Consider the following 14767-nt stretch of genomic DNA (forward strand, 5'->3'; position numbering starts at 1 on the left):
TCTGTGTAATTAAAGGAAAACAGACTCTACTCTTCTTTCCCATGTTTGTAATAGCAAAAAGTTGCACACCTTTCCATCCAAACTTCTGTTTTATATTTAGAGCCATAAATCCTATGTTACACTCAGAAGCAGTCAAAAATATATAACATGGATCATATAGCTATTTTTATTTCCCCACCTTGCATTCTGATGCTTTTTCTCTTCCCCCTACCACTCCCTTTCTTGTAGCTTGCACCACATGTTGAAGGCAGTATTGGTGAGAGGTGTATTAATTCCATTCCTGTTGCTTTTGCTCTCTAGGATTTATAGCGTTAGGCATTTTGCTGGTAATTTCTGTGCTTCACTTTGCATGGCAATAAATTGATGATCATCTTTTAAAACACCTGAACCACCTAAAGATTGAATGAATATCCATAAATAAATACTTTATTGATAATATTGTCTTAATATTAAAAAAGGAACATGTTTACCATATCAAAACACACTTCCTTAAAGGTTTATTATCTCCTTATATCTTTGGGGCATTGGCTGTAACTACATTCCAAAATGAAAGCCTTGCACCAGTCCTTTTGTAGTCAGTGACACGGAATACTTTGGAAAACTGCTCTCAGGTGGATGCTAAATGGGAAGATGCAGAGTTTCACATGAGTTTTGGAAGGCACTTTTCTTGTTGAAGCAACATTGTTAGAGAAAATATGGTGGTGATTTTCACTCTGAGCAGCAGCTGTCACAACTAAGAATGTAGGCAACATGAAGATTTATGAAGAGTTCAAGACAGTAGAGCATTTAAAACAGATAAAGAAAAACAAAGTGCAGACTCTTTTAAAACTGAAAAATTAGATGTTGGAGTATTTGGGATTGCTCTTTGGGTCTCCCAAGTATAGAAATCACCATTTGGAAGATAAGATCTGTGAATACCGTAGAAAGTGTCTTTAGTTGTTCTGTGCTAATTTGATGAAAGCAGTTACAATGCTTACTCTGAGAACTGGCATGTCCGATGCTATGAGTGACTATACCACCTGTTTGGAAACTGCTACCTTGGACCTAATAGGCTTCAGCAGTATGCACTGATTAGCACATGTTATGCGGGATCTGGATATAGGTTGTGTGTTTGATAAATATTGAAGAGCTCCTGTCCAGCAGTGGACTTGGGCTTTCAGTTTTGAATTGATTTCTCAGACAATAAGAGGGGAATCATGTTAAGTGTAAGCAGTTCTTTTCCATAAGCAGTATGTATTGTGTATTCAAAAATGTATTACAAATGTTTGGCAATTTCTCCAGTTACACAGGATACAGTATGTTCCCTTAGTTGGATACATTCTTCCAAGTTATGTGTGCCAAACACTTTAGTAGCACTAGGAATTCTCATATATGGGATGAAAATTTGCATGTTTATGGCTCTGGTATTAGCTTGCCTTCATGAATAGCTAATTACAGTAAATATTGACACAATCATTGACTCCTTGCTCAGCTGGCTGATGTGCTTAGACAAGTATGTACATCAAACCCCTATGAATGTCATCCTAGTCTGCAAAAATAAAGATGCCCATTTCGTAAGTTAAAATTGTCCTCTACATATGTAGTAGGAGTTCAGTGTTTCAAGTGGACCTGGTGTTCTTGTGTGTTGTCAGAGTTCAGTTTCATGCAAAAAATCTTCCCAGGTGATTTCAGGCTCAGGATGTGGCTGCATGGGTGCTCACAGCTAACTTTGTGAGACTATTACACAATTGCTTGTCACTGGGTGTGAAAGGAAAAGACCTGATTCTTGAATCTGCCTTTTAGGGGATTCAGTCTAACTGATGAAGAACACTGGGAACTTTAGCCACTTGGGACTCTTTCAGTGCCACCTGTCCAAGAAACATTTAGCTTCTTCACATCACACCTTTTGGTGGGTCGCACTTCCCTTACTAGATTATGTGCACCAGTCTTCCTCAGTGTGGGACAGGTTGCAACAAACCCAGACTGTCAGTTTTCCTAGATACTTAGTTCATGTTTCACCTTCTCAGCATTTTTGATACATTGAGAGTTATTCTCTATCCTCTGTTCTCTTCTTTATTTTTGTTTCATGTTTTTGTTACTTTGCTTCCCACTTTAGAAAAAGCCTGATATGCTTCTGTGAGTTAAATCAAAAGAACTGATGAAGACATGTAGCCTCTGACATGTCTAGTCCCCTCGTCTAAGCTTCCCTGTTTCTTGGGAATCTCAAGCATACTGCTTAAGACACAGAATTTTCTTCTGTATCTAGAGCAAGGAGAGGTAGTGCATTACAGGTCCTTTGTAGTAGGAAGAGGAGCTATTTTGGGCAGAGACAGAACATTTATGTGTCAATCAGCTGGATCCTGGCTCAAGTAGAAGTCTGTCCTGCAGTTCTCATTCAAATGTGATTAGAAACGTGTTTTGGACTTAATTTTTATATGCTTGGACATAGTGATACGTATTTAACAGCATTTTAGGCCAGAAGTTACGATGTCTGACTATTTCTGTTCATATGCTGCAAAGTTATGTTATATTGTCTGTTCATGTCTTGCAAATTTGACTGAGTTCGGGCTTGAAACATCAGACTGGCATGACTTTGGCCGCCATGGCTTATGTTCTGACATAGTTCTGAGAGTAATCACATTTGCTTCAAGGTGAGAAATTAGAAGGAAGATCTCTGAGGCTATTTTAAAGGTCTGGGCATACTTTGAAGTCACTTTGCTTTGCTTTTGGAGAGGAAGTACCTAGAGATTCCTTGTTGGGCATATTCTGATTCCATGAAACATGAAAAAGAAAGATATCATCTGCTGGGGTTTGAGTAATTCAGATGGGAAGATGGATACACATGACCCTTATTGTTCATGCCTTTTAAAAACCATTTTGGTTTCTGGTTTCACACCATCAATGCTTTTTCTGACAGATGTGTTTTTCTTTGGATACTGGATCCCCCTACTGTACTCTGTACTCTCAGGGAACTCCATCCATCTCTGGGGAGAGCCTGCTGTTGCCCTTACTGAAAATAGTTCCATTAGTTGTTCTTATTTAAGTGCACTAAATTCTTAATGTTTGTACCAACTTAGTTGCCAGCTGGGGTTAAATCACAACAAAGGGATAAGGACCTGCAGTAACAACTCAGTACTCCAGAGGTGCTCATCCACTTGTACCACCCCCCTTCAGTGGGGAGAAGAAAAAAAAAAAAAGTAAAACTCATGGATTGAGATAAGAAAAATTTAATAATTGACATAAAGTAAATTAAAATATAATATTGCTACTGATGATAATGATAACAAAAATAATAATTGTAATGAAAAGGAGAGAGGAATAAAATCCAAGAGAAACAAGTGATGCTCAATACAATCACTCACCAGCTGCTGATCAATGCCCAGCCCTGCTCCCAGAAGTGATCAGTCCCTCCTGGTCAGCACTCACTGTTTATATATTGGCCATGATGTTCTGTGGTATGGAATATTCCTTTGGCCTGTTTGGGTCAGCTCTCCTGGCCGTTCTCCCTCCCAACTTCTTGTATACCTGCTTGCTGGTGGAGCACAGAAAACTGAAAAGTCCTTGATTCAGAGTTAGTACTGATTAGCAACAACTAGAACATCCATGTGTGCTACCAAGATTATTCTCATCCTGAATCTAAAACACAGCACAGTACCAACCACTAAGGATCTTTAGTGTTATCCTGGGTGCTTTGTGTATAGTCCTAATGAAATTGTTGGCATTGCTTGGGAATTCATTGCCTCAGAGGCATCTGAAGTCATTATTTTCATTCCTTGTGAGGACACCCTTGAATGTAAAAACAGCCTCTTCCCTTCTCCATTAATTCATTGCTTATTGGGACAACAGGCAAAATATGCACCTAGTTACCTCTGCTTACATGTCATACTTGAGATGGGTTTTATTGGGAGCACTAGTTTAAGCTCTGTTTCTAGCCACCCCGCCCCCCGCAAGACCTCACATTCCTGAGGGCAGAAAAGTTCTATGAATCCTCTGTGTCAGCTGTAGCAAAGGCATGTGATGAATCTCAAGTTGGAGCACTCTTAGAATGCACTGCATTAACCTTAATGCCAGTATCTGTGGTTTTTCTCAAGAATGATTTCATCTTTGATATCTGCAGAGCAATCATTTAGAGGTCTGGCTGCACCTTCTGAAACAATGTGCCATTACTTGCGATCTCCTGAAGAGCTTCTATGTAATCATAATCTGGTTCCAGTTAGCTAAAACAGAGTGGATGTGAATAGTAGTGCTCTGTTTTGGAAGAACACAGTCATACTTCTTCAAGGTGCGTTTTATTCCCATGTTCTTCCTTGTAGTCCTGTTTTTCTCTCAAGTATGGTCTGAACTGGAGGCACCAGCTACTCTGTAGTTAAGATAGACAGTCTTTGAAGAGAACCAGTGGCCCGAGTTCAGGATGACAATAATTGCCCTTATGAGGAAGTCATATAGAGATCTCTGCAAATTTCTGCCTGTCCCCAGTTTTCATTGTTTGCTCTGGAGGTAATAGAGGATCACTCCTATAAAAGAGTCTGTTGTTAATCTGTTTAGGGTTTGTCCAAATCAGCTTGCATCTGTATACTTATACTGAGTTTTTTAACTGTCATCTGTACCGTGTCAGTTGTGCTCAGACTCACGTGTTAGGATGGAAGGGAGGAACAGTGAGACAGCACCACATGGATGAAGTAAATAGATTGTGCAGGGCACAAATAAGGCATGAGTAACATCTGTCAAAGAAGGGCAGATTCGTTTATAAGCATAGTGACCATAAAAGCTCATGAGCTACAGTAAAGACTTCTTAGATCAGTAAGTAGTGCAAGTCTTGGGAGCACATGGAGAGTTACAAGGTCTAAGACTGAGGGTTAAAAAGCAGATAAGAAAAAGGCAATGTGTACCGCAAATATTATATATCTATTATGTCATCATCATCATGGCTAGGCTTCACAAGTGAAGATTTGAGAAGGGCTCTACCCACACTTGCTGCAAGCGCGCTGATGGCTAAAAAGGCCAATGCGAGATAGACGTCTGTTATGTACATTAATTACTAATACAATATATGTAATGCCACTTTCCTCTGTGAAGGCCCCATGGAGATAATTTGTGCCTGGAAAAGTCAGATTTTTAGTTTGCAGTCGAAGTCTCTTGCTATGGCTTATACATGTGTGTAAAGGTCACAAAAGATTTCAAGAAAAGTGTCAGCTTTCACTGTGTTTCTTATGAAAATAGAAGACAGATCTGTGCCAGGTAATTTCTTTGGTTAGTTGTTTGACCATCCTTTGCCTTAAGTATCTCTACTGGAAGCTGTTAAACCTGCCTAAAGATCATTTTAATTTTAATATGAACTCTTGGATACATTCAGAATTCTGGGAAGTGCAGCACTAGTTCAGACAGTATTTGGTGCCCAGGTACTGTAATGGGCTTTTCTGTCTCACTGTGCCTGACGCTGCTAAGGCAGGTCATCTGCTCCACCCAACCTGTAAAGGGAATGATTATAATCTCAGCAAGTCAGGACATTAACCCACCCCACCTCAGGAGTCACAGGAGCTTGTTCCTGTGGTGATAGTAACCCCTAATGATTAATAGTCACATGTGGTGCTTTTTAATTATATCTGCTGAAGGAGTAAGATTTAGCTGTTAGGAGCAATGCTGTAAATTATACTTGTCTGTTTTGTAGTAAATGTTTTATGTGGTGCCACTGAGATGACACGCAGTAGGACAATTGCAAGATAAATAACAAATTGTTTAAGGGGGTAAAGACAGGGCTTGTGCTAAAGTGGGAGATACTAAAAAGTGGGAATGGAGGTTATCAGTAGAGTCCTCGGGTTTTCTTTTTGTGGCCAAACCTTTTTAATCTTCTCATAAGTGGCTTTGGCAAAAAATTAGTGTAGCTGATATAAATTTGGAAGACATCCAGTCTGAAATAGCATTGGGGGACTGTGTTTGAAGCGAGTGAATGATCTCAAGGAGTGGAATAAAAAAGTATGAAATCACGTTGCAATATGCAGCGCTTTATGCTGGAGGATCTGTAACATATTCTGTCTGTGGTAAGTTGTGGACTCAGCTGTTATAAGGAATTTAGGTAAGGTTTTGACAAATTTTCTGAATCAGATGATGTTTGCAAGGAGCAATCTATTGTAGCTTTGGAAATCAAATCTCAGAAGATGTATAAAGGCAGTAATTTTCAATTTAATTTGGGAAGATTTTATGTACAATGTCCTGTTTAGATTTTATCTGGAATACTCCCTGTATTTATGGTTATACATGTTCAAATGGGATAATGTGGGCAGAAAACCTGATGGGATAGAATGTGGGAACTCCTTTGTATAAGGCTGAAAGGCTTATTTGTTAGCCTTAACAACAGGAAGACTGGAAAGATGGTATGGTCATCTAAACCAGAGAGTTGCCTTTTTTTTTTTTTTTTGTCCCCTTCATAGAATCTGAAGAGAAATACATGCTGCCCATATATACCAGAAGGGTCTTAAAGAACTGTCCACTTAGTATGGCAGGGACAAACCTGACCTTTCCTATGGGATTCAATAAATTTATAAATGGGATAACAAGATGCAATTTGAGCAGTTGTCAGAACATACAAAACTTTCTTGGAAATGGATTTAAGGAGCATGCAAACCTTTCTTGCTGTAACTGGTGAAACTAATTTCTTCATTTCAAGCATAAATCCAGACTTTGAAATAGCTTGAGCTCCTCACATGGATGGATCTCAGTATAAAGCACCTGCAGAAGGATTCAAAAATATTCTGTTACCCAGCTGTGCATTCTACTGGCTGTCACTGTTTATTATGGTATGAAAGTCAGACCTGTAACTGCTGGTGGTTGATGCCTTGTTGTGTCATACTGTGGGTTCATCATCAAGTAAACTGACACAGAGGAACATATGACCCATTGTTATATTGTATTATTGTGATGCATTTTAGAAGACCATCAAATCATAACATCAAGACTTCAAGCCGGATTTGACCCATCAGGAATTCAGGATAACAGTTATAATTAATCTGGTATTCCCTCAGTACTAACAGAAAGTCATTGCATCTGAAACTATTTATTTTGTAAATAGACAACATCCCTCTGGCAAAGACACAGGACTTCTTGAAGATACTTGCAAAACAATCACAGTTTAAGTAGTCTTGATGTAGTTTTCTTAACAGTAGTTGCTTGCAGAGTAGTTCCCTGTGTGTTTTCATGAAACAGTATTGTTTTGATATGTTGATTGCCTATTGATTTTGTCTCCAGAGGATGCTGGGTTTAATTACCTAATGCCTAAGTACCAGTCCAGTTTACTTTACCATATCAGAAACACTGACAGTAATCTTAGGGTTAGATGCCCTCAGACTGTGACATACAACAGCTAGCAGATCCCAAAGAACAGCGGGATTTGGCTAATAAGCAAGTGCTGCACATATGGGCAGAGAATTAACTGACACTCGGTTTTATTTGAAAGTCTCCCTGCTGTTGAATTGCAGATAGGTGGATGAATGCTGTGATGAATGAAGGTCACCTATAGTACTCTGCTTCTAACCTGTCTTGCTCTTCTGGATCACCACACCCTAGCCCTGTTATAGCACTAGCTGTTTCTCCAGTCATTAGGGATTTGTATTTAATCCCTTGTTTCCAGGCTTGTCAGAGTTCTTAAGACTTCAAGATAAACCTACAGGATTTAGTATCCAGGTATTACGTATGTGGCATCACTAGTTTTGTTATTTTAAAAGCTGGTTTGCCATTGAAAGTAGTGCTTGCATGTTCATTTTCCTAATAACAGGATCTGATTCTCTTCGTGAGTAAGACTTTGACTTCTTCAGGTTTTGCCTGTAAGGAAGTGATCTTTGTTGATTCTAGCAACATAGCTGGCAGCATTGTGTCTCCACAAATCCAAATGCACTGCAATGGCTATAAAATTACTGCATTATTTAACCATATTTTTTACTTTTATGTGAAGATTTTGCATATATTCTAACTGATGGACAGTTAGGCATGTCCTTGATATGTGATAAATACACGTTTATGTAACTTTAAAAGAGCTACTAAAGGAAAGGAATTGGTTGACAAATGCTGATTCGTAAAACTTTATCCTGTCAAAAGCTGGTTCTATATCACTGTGTTAAGCCTAATTCTGTGCTTTTCTGCCAGAATTCAGGGTAGATTCGTTGTCTTTTTTACTTCTTGTCTAAGTCCACAGTACACTCCAAATTGCATCTTAGTTTTTTCTAGTGCAGTAGCTAAAGATGGTAACTTTGTTTTATATGCACAGTGTTACAGTTCTCTTTTTTTACCTTATCTTTCGTGAACAAGCTTCTGGTAGCACCAAAAGAAATCCAGTTAGCTGTTAAATTAGATGACCTATTGCTCTTAGTAATTTGGTGTTTACAGTTTATGCAGTTCAAGAACACATTGTATTGGTCCCCAGGAAATCTGTGTCTTCGGATTCCCTCTGCTCCAACCCATTCACGGAACAAAAATTCTTGCCACCTTGAAATTATTGAGACCTTCAGAAGTGTCTGAAGGGTAACAAAGAAGCTGGGGTATTGAGGAGAAGGAGAGAATGTAGGAAGGACATAATTCAGCCATGGAAGATAAATGGGCAAAAAAACCTTGGAGGTACTGGCCAATGAGAGTGGAATCCTTGTCTCTTGGGGTGGTGGGAAGAGCAGCTGCAAAGATGTGATTTAAGCACAGATCAGAAACCATCTTGCACCTACTTCTAGACAGAAAAGGAGGGGGGGGCGGTGTGGGGGTGTGTGTTACTCTCTGTGTTTGCAGCTAATGGCTTGACAATTATGCTTCCTCCTATAGAATTAATGAGATCTGTTATAGGCATCACTATGATAAATGCAGTGTTAATTCAAAAATTTGAATAGAAATCAAGGCCACTGGAAGTCCTTTCAAGGATTCACTCTATTGTACTGGCCTTTTCATACATGGGTAGTAATATTCCCCTTTAAAATTTCATGTTGATTCTAGCTGGGTACATAGGATCTTTTTTTTAATCTATTGCTTATTGTTGCAGTCTCATTTATGTCCAAGAATAAAATGCTGCAACAAATATATTAGGTTTTTTTTTTTTTTTTTAAGGTGTTGCTGTTAGTGTCATTGTAAGGAAATGTTTAGGGAAACATTGATTGTGAGATGTATGCCAGTGCTATTTTAAATTTAATCCTTTTGGCTTTGGCTGTGGATTTGTTTGAGATTTTGACTTTCTTGTTTATTTGAAGTTTGGGAGTTTTGTTTGTATTTTGTAGTTTTTGTGGGTTTTTTTAGGGGTCATCTTTATTTCTTCTTCAGATACTGTAGGGGCTGAGGGGTGGAGGTGGCAGGAGCAGCTCTCACCAGCTGCTACCTGTCCGCTCATGCTGGTCTGCAGGAGGTCGGATCCTCTGATATGAAGAAGTAGCAGACCCTAAAGTTGCAACCTGTTCACAATGTCCAGTTGCTTTTCATCACAAAGGGCCTTTCCATGCCTCAGTCTGACATAACTAAGGGAAAAAAAATCAGTTCACTGTGTTTTATCTGCTTGTTTGTTTTGGAGCTAGCCAAAAAAACCCCAAAAAAAACAAACAAAAAAACCTCCCCAACAACAGCAAGAAAAAACTAAAAAAAAAAAAAAAAAATCACAATAAAGCAACTGTAGAAATGCTGTATAGCCCTTGTGTAAGGGCTAAATCACTTTGTGATTTTTCTGTCTTTCAAATGTTTTATGTGATTAAACCCCCCTTTTTTTTCTGACATTAAAATGCTTCAAGCTAATGTACTGGGTTTTTAAACTTTAATTCTGAAATTATTTTGAGAATTTTCAAACTAAAAGACTAAATAAAGGTTCTTTATGAATTATAAAATCCAGTAACTAAAAATCCAGTATAAATGAAATGTTAATTGAAATGAGATTCTGTTTCACAGTTTACATTCTGAGAGACTATGAGAGAAGAAATTCTGAAGTTTATTTCTAACCTACTGGAAATGCTTACATTAATATCCTGAATGGTTTTTAGTGGGTTCTCCCCACCCAACCCTCTAATATTTTTTGTGTGTATTATCTCCAACAGGAAACAGTCCTCAAGATAGCCCTAGGAACTTCTCTCCCAGTGCCTCAGCCCACTTTTCTTTTGCACGAAGGTAAGAGGTTGTATGTAGTATGCAACATCCCTTCTGCATGGAGGAAATGATGTTGGACCCAGATATTAAAAGTTGATTGTAAATACATCTGTCAGGTCTATTGCTTAGAATAATAAACATTAACTCACTTATGTAAAATCTCCTAAACCTCAGTGACAACAAAATTGTACTGAATAAGTGGTGCAACACGGTCATACCTTTTTGAATTAAAAAAAAGAAAAAAAAAAAAGACTTGATTGTCATGAATCCAGTTCAGACATTATCTCCTCATCCACTGAGATATAGGGAAATCTTAAGCTATATAAAGGGGTTTTTTTACTGGTGTAAGAAGTGCATTGCTTATAAGAGCACTGTAATTGATTTCTTGAGTTCAGGGTCTGATTTTGCTGGCAGCATTAATACTATTACCATACCTTGAATACCTGTCCTTGACCTGTTTCACAGTCTATACCACTGAGATAATTAGCATTGTTATAGGAGTGTTGTGAGAATTAATTTATATTGGTTGAATTTTTAAAGATTTAAAGTGAATTTTAAGTGATCTATGAAGTAAATTGTTATTAAATGATCCATAACCAAAGTTATGGTAGGACATCATGGGAGACTCTCTGCTTGTTCCCTATCACTTAACACTTTGTCAACCTACCTCAAATAATAAGTTCATTAAGTCTGTGAGAGTAGGCACAGTTTTTATGTTTACCCAAGAGTATATACAAGAAATGAAATTAGAATGCCTAAGTAGTGTCATGGGTGTAACTGTTGAATTTACAGTGAGACATCACTTGCCTCTAAAGTTTTAGTTACTTTATTTTGGGAGATCAGTAAAGTGGCACACACAGGTTTTAAAAAGTAAGTGCAAGGAAATGGTTTAACTTCTTTTTTTTTAAGCTGCAAAGGTTTGAAAACTTGTGTATTTCTTTCATCTGAATCTAATTCATCAGTGACAGTAGATCTTGTCAATCTTTCTGATAGCTTGTGATGCTACTTTTTTAATCAACACCTTAAAAAAGTTGAGGGTTTTTTTTTGAATCTGCTTTCTCTTGATAGCTTTTCTTTTGTCAGAGATACTATCTCACCACAGATTACATTTGTACGTAAGTGTATTTTTAGAAAGATTCATTAAATCCAGAAATAGCTTATAATGGAAAAAGCAGATGTGAAAGATAAAGCGTTGCTTAGAAATACAACAGCCAGGAAGTAGTTTTCCTTTCCCACCCATAATCAACAGAAAGTTTAAAACATTATGTTTTTGCAAAACTTAAAATTCAGCATGGGGAAAAAAAAAAAGTATACCAGTGGTTCATTTGGATTTTAACCTTTTTAGAGCCCTATAATGAGCTCTAAATAAATTCCTTAACTGAAGAAATGGTAACAGAAGTAGTTTCTTTGACTTAAAAATATTTCACTACTTCAGTGGGATTCAAGAAACATATTTAGAGCAAATTTCTGTAGAAACTGGTTTTCTGTCTTTGTAGTGAAAATGCTTGATGACACTGAAGTTTAAAACATCTTTAATGTAACATTTTCTTAAGAATTTGTTTTGTAGTTGTGTTGCTGTTTTTATATAACCTGTGATAAGATGCATTTTTGTCATAAAATGGCCTGTGGTCAATGAGAGCAGTTTTCAGTCTTCTGACTTTATGCCTTTTTTTTGTTGTATTTTGTAAATTTAATGAAAATACAAAGGAAGGGAAAAACAAGCCTGTGTGGGTATGAGATACAGCAGGTTGAAGAAACAGGGGCAAAGTGGTGTAGGTGTGTGGATATTCCTTTTCCATCCACTGTGACCAGTCAGTGGGGATAGCAAAAAGATGGGGAAGTGAGAGGGAGGAAAAGGAAATGGTTTTGAAGTCTCCTGGGAAGTGTCTTCTAGTGTAGCTGCTTCTCATCAGCCACTGGCCATGTTACGCTGCCACAGCAAAGAGGGCTACATCAGGGAGGTGGTTGTCGGCCTCTGCCATGCAGGGCTCAAGGCAGCCTTCCCCAGGACCTTGGCAACAAACAGCAGAGTCACCTTTTGTTGCCCGTATCTGGTCGAATCATCAGTGCCCAGGAACAGTGCCTCTGGAAGCCACTGCTTCTGCTGGTACATACAAGCCTGGCATCCACAAACCTATGGGTAGGTGACAGATTCTTCTTTCTAGACTTGTGGGAAAATGAGTAATTCCATACTCTGGGGCAGAGACAAGTTGTGTATCATAATCCAGCAGAAAATGCTGTACAGGCTTCCTCTGCTTTCTTCCTCATCATCCCTTATGGATAACTCCTATTCTCCTACCTTTATCTCCCAGATAATTTTCTGTGATATCCCATTCCCACTCTTGGTGGTCTTCCTGTGTGATGCAGGAACCCTGTTCACTGTGAGTTACTCAGTAAGGAAGTACTTTCTCTCTCACAACTGCCAAATAGATGGGTCTCACCCATTTTTAAATACTGTCTAAGTTCTTATTTCAACTGTGAACAGCTTTAGCTAAGCCAAATGAAGAGAAAATTACTTTTGGAATAGTTTGTTCATCTGGAGGTGTCTTGTATATCTGGGTGAAGGAAAGAAGGGAGAAGAATTACTAAATTAAAAATGAAATTATGAAAGTGGAGGAAGTTTTTTTTTGGAGTTCAGTATTTGATACAATCAGCAGACCCTCTAGCACATGTGCTCTTCATATTTTAATACTAATAATGCACTGTAGTTTCTTTTCTTACACTTTACATATTCAAAGTCTCTGAGCTTTAGTTGTAGTTTGTGGTTGAATAAATAGTAGTAAGAACTAATACCTTAGATTAGAAAGAAGCAAGGAGGTTTTTTAGACAGTTTTCTTAAGGAAGGGAAGCTGCATCAAGAGGTTTAAGATTCCCGATTTGACATGACTTCAGTTCTTCAAAATTACACTATTTGTGTAAATCAGACTTGAAAGATTGTCTTTGTACTAGCTGCAAGACAGGTATTTGATTATCTTTTCCAGTCATACTTTTTGTTAATAAAAAATTATGTTTCATGTAAGTAAAAACTTATGTTTAAAATTTATATATTATTTTGCCTTTTTTTTTAACATACTTGATACAATTGTACTCCAGTCATGGGCATCGAAATGACAGGTAAATGTTACCTTCTCAAAAATTCTAACGTGGCTCCCATAGTTGTTTATTTGGTTTGTGACTTTGAATGTTCAAATTCCATGTCTGTTGTGTAGCTCACCTCAGGCAGTGAAGAACATAAATTGGTTTTGATTGTAATTTTTGTATTTTATTTTTTTATTCTGAATGAGCATGATTTGTTGCTGCAGAATTTTTTTTCCTGACTTACGTATCTAACATTTAACAAGTTTAGATTTATCTAATCGTTCTTTGCAGTTATTTGACATTAGCCTACTAGTTTGTTGGTATCCTGTACTGATGCTACTGATGCCACTTAAGAACACACTACCCTTGTATTTCAAGCAGCCTGTTCTGGTTATCTGTGGTTCAGAGCATTATGGTTTACATTTATTCATAAGATTTTTGATTTGCTTATTAATTTTCATCTGATGGACTTTAAGAGTTGTAAACTCCCTGTAGTCCATTTCTGTGTGTATTAGTTAGTCCCCAGTTCTGTTTAGCTGTTCATTCACTCTGTGGTTGTTTCATTTCATAGAATTTTAATTCAAAAAACACACTAAAAAATAATCTGTAAGCCTAAGTCATCCTTGGTGAATGCTTGTTTATTGTGGTCCCTTGTGAAAGTATACTGTTTATTAAAATCCTGTTTGCATCATGATTTTGGAATGCAGTTTTACACAGTAATACTTCCACGGATGTTTCTGTGTTAGGGTACTGCAGTGTTCATTTGACTAACCTCAGTTTCACAACAGGACTGATGGTCGCCGCTGGTCTTTGGCTTCCCTCCCTTCTTCTGGCTATGGTACAAATACACCCAGCTCAACTGTTTCTGTAAGTATCCACTTTGCTGTGCTGGTAGATTTCTCCTATGTGCTTTAACTTCTCAAATATAGTATGCTTCTCTTAAAAGAAGACAATGTAGTTTTTGTTATGGGTAATAGACTTGGAATTAATATGTGATACGAAACTGCTTTACTTCACTGAAATAGAAGACTTTCAGCAATGATGTATGCTTTGCTTAGAGATACTTTCTGGCAGTGAGTAATGTTTAACTGCCCCCTTTCAATCTGCCTTATTTTAACCATATGGTAGTTAGGTATCAAGTCTTAAGTGAGGCTGCCTTGATAAAAAAAAAAAATCTATGACGTGATTCATCCATCCTGAGTCAGACTGCTGTCTTAAGATGGGATGAATTACACATAATGGGATAAGTCTAACTTATTAATTTTTGCATGTTTGAGCAATTGTTTTGATGTGATTTTCTATCAGCCCCCCTGCCATACATGTACAAGGTGACTTGTGATCCATGCCATGGGAGTACATGATATCCTGCTTTAGTACTTAGGAGCTGGGCAGTGGGAGGAGTATCAGTCTGTACATCTTGTGCATCTCTATTCTGTAGAGGAAGTACTGACTCATGTTACAACTTGGAACCAAGCTGTTTGTTGTGATAGTCACACCTGAGAGACTGGAGAGATAGAGTTGTGGAGGAAGCCTGCTTCAGAAATAGCAAATAGTTGACATTTTGACAGTTACATAGCATCTTCTACAGTCAAAGGCTTGGACTGTGTAGATCCAA

At 37.8% G+C, this 14767-nt stretch overlaps 1 protein-coding gene across 9 annotated transcripts in view; it reads left to right on the forward strand.

Annotated features, from left to right (window-relative positions):
• The window catches only part of MAST4 (microtubule associated serine/threonine kinase family member 4), a 269784-nt gene that overhangs the window by 195092 nt on the left and 59925 nt on the right, over positions 1-14767 (forward strand). For 7 of the 9 annotated variants that reach the window (XM_050330031.1, XM_050330032.1, XM_050330033.1 and 4 more), the window contains 3 exons: positions 10026-10095; positions 13168-13188; positions 13941-14019. In XM_050330031.1, coding sequence (XP_050185988.1) covers positions 10026-10095; positions 13168-13188; positions 13941-14019 — 170 coding nt within the window. The remainder of the gene's footprint in view (positions 1-10025; positions 10096-13167; positions 13189-13940; positions 14020-14767) is intronic. The other 2 variants (XM_050330035.1, XM_050330037.1) reach the window with 1 other exon arrangement.

Source organism: Myiozetetes cayanensis, unplaced genomic scaffold (assembly GCF_022539395.1).
Source record: "Myiozetetes cayanensis isolate MyiCay16 unplaced genomic scaffold, myiCay2020 scf4, whole genome shotgun sequence".
Lineage (NCBI taxonomy): Eukaryota > Metazoa > Chordata > Aves > Passeriformes > Tyrannidae > Myiozetetes > Myiozetetes cayanensis.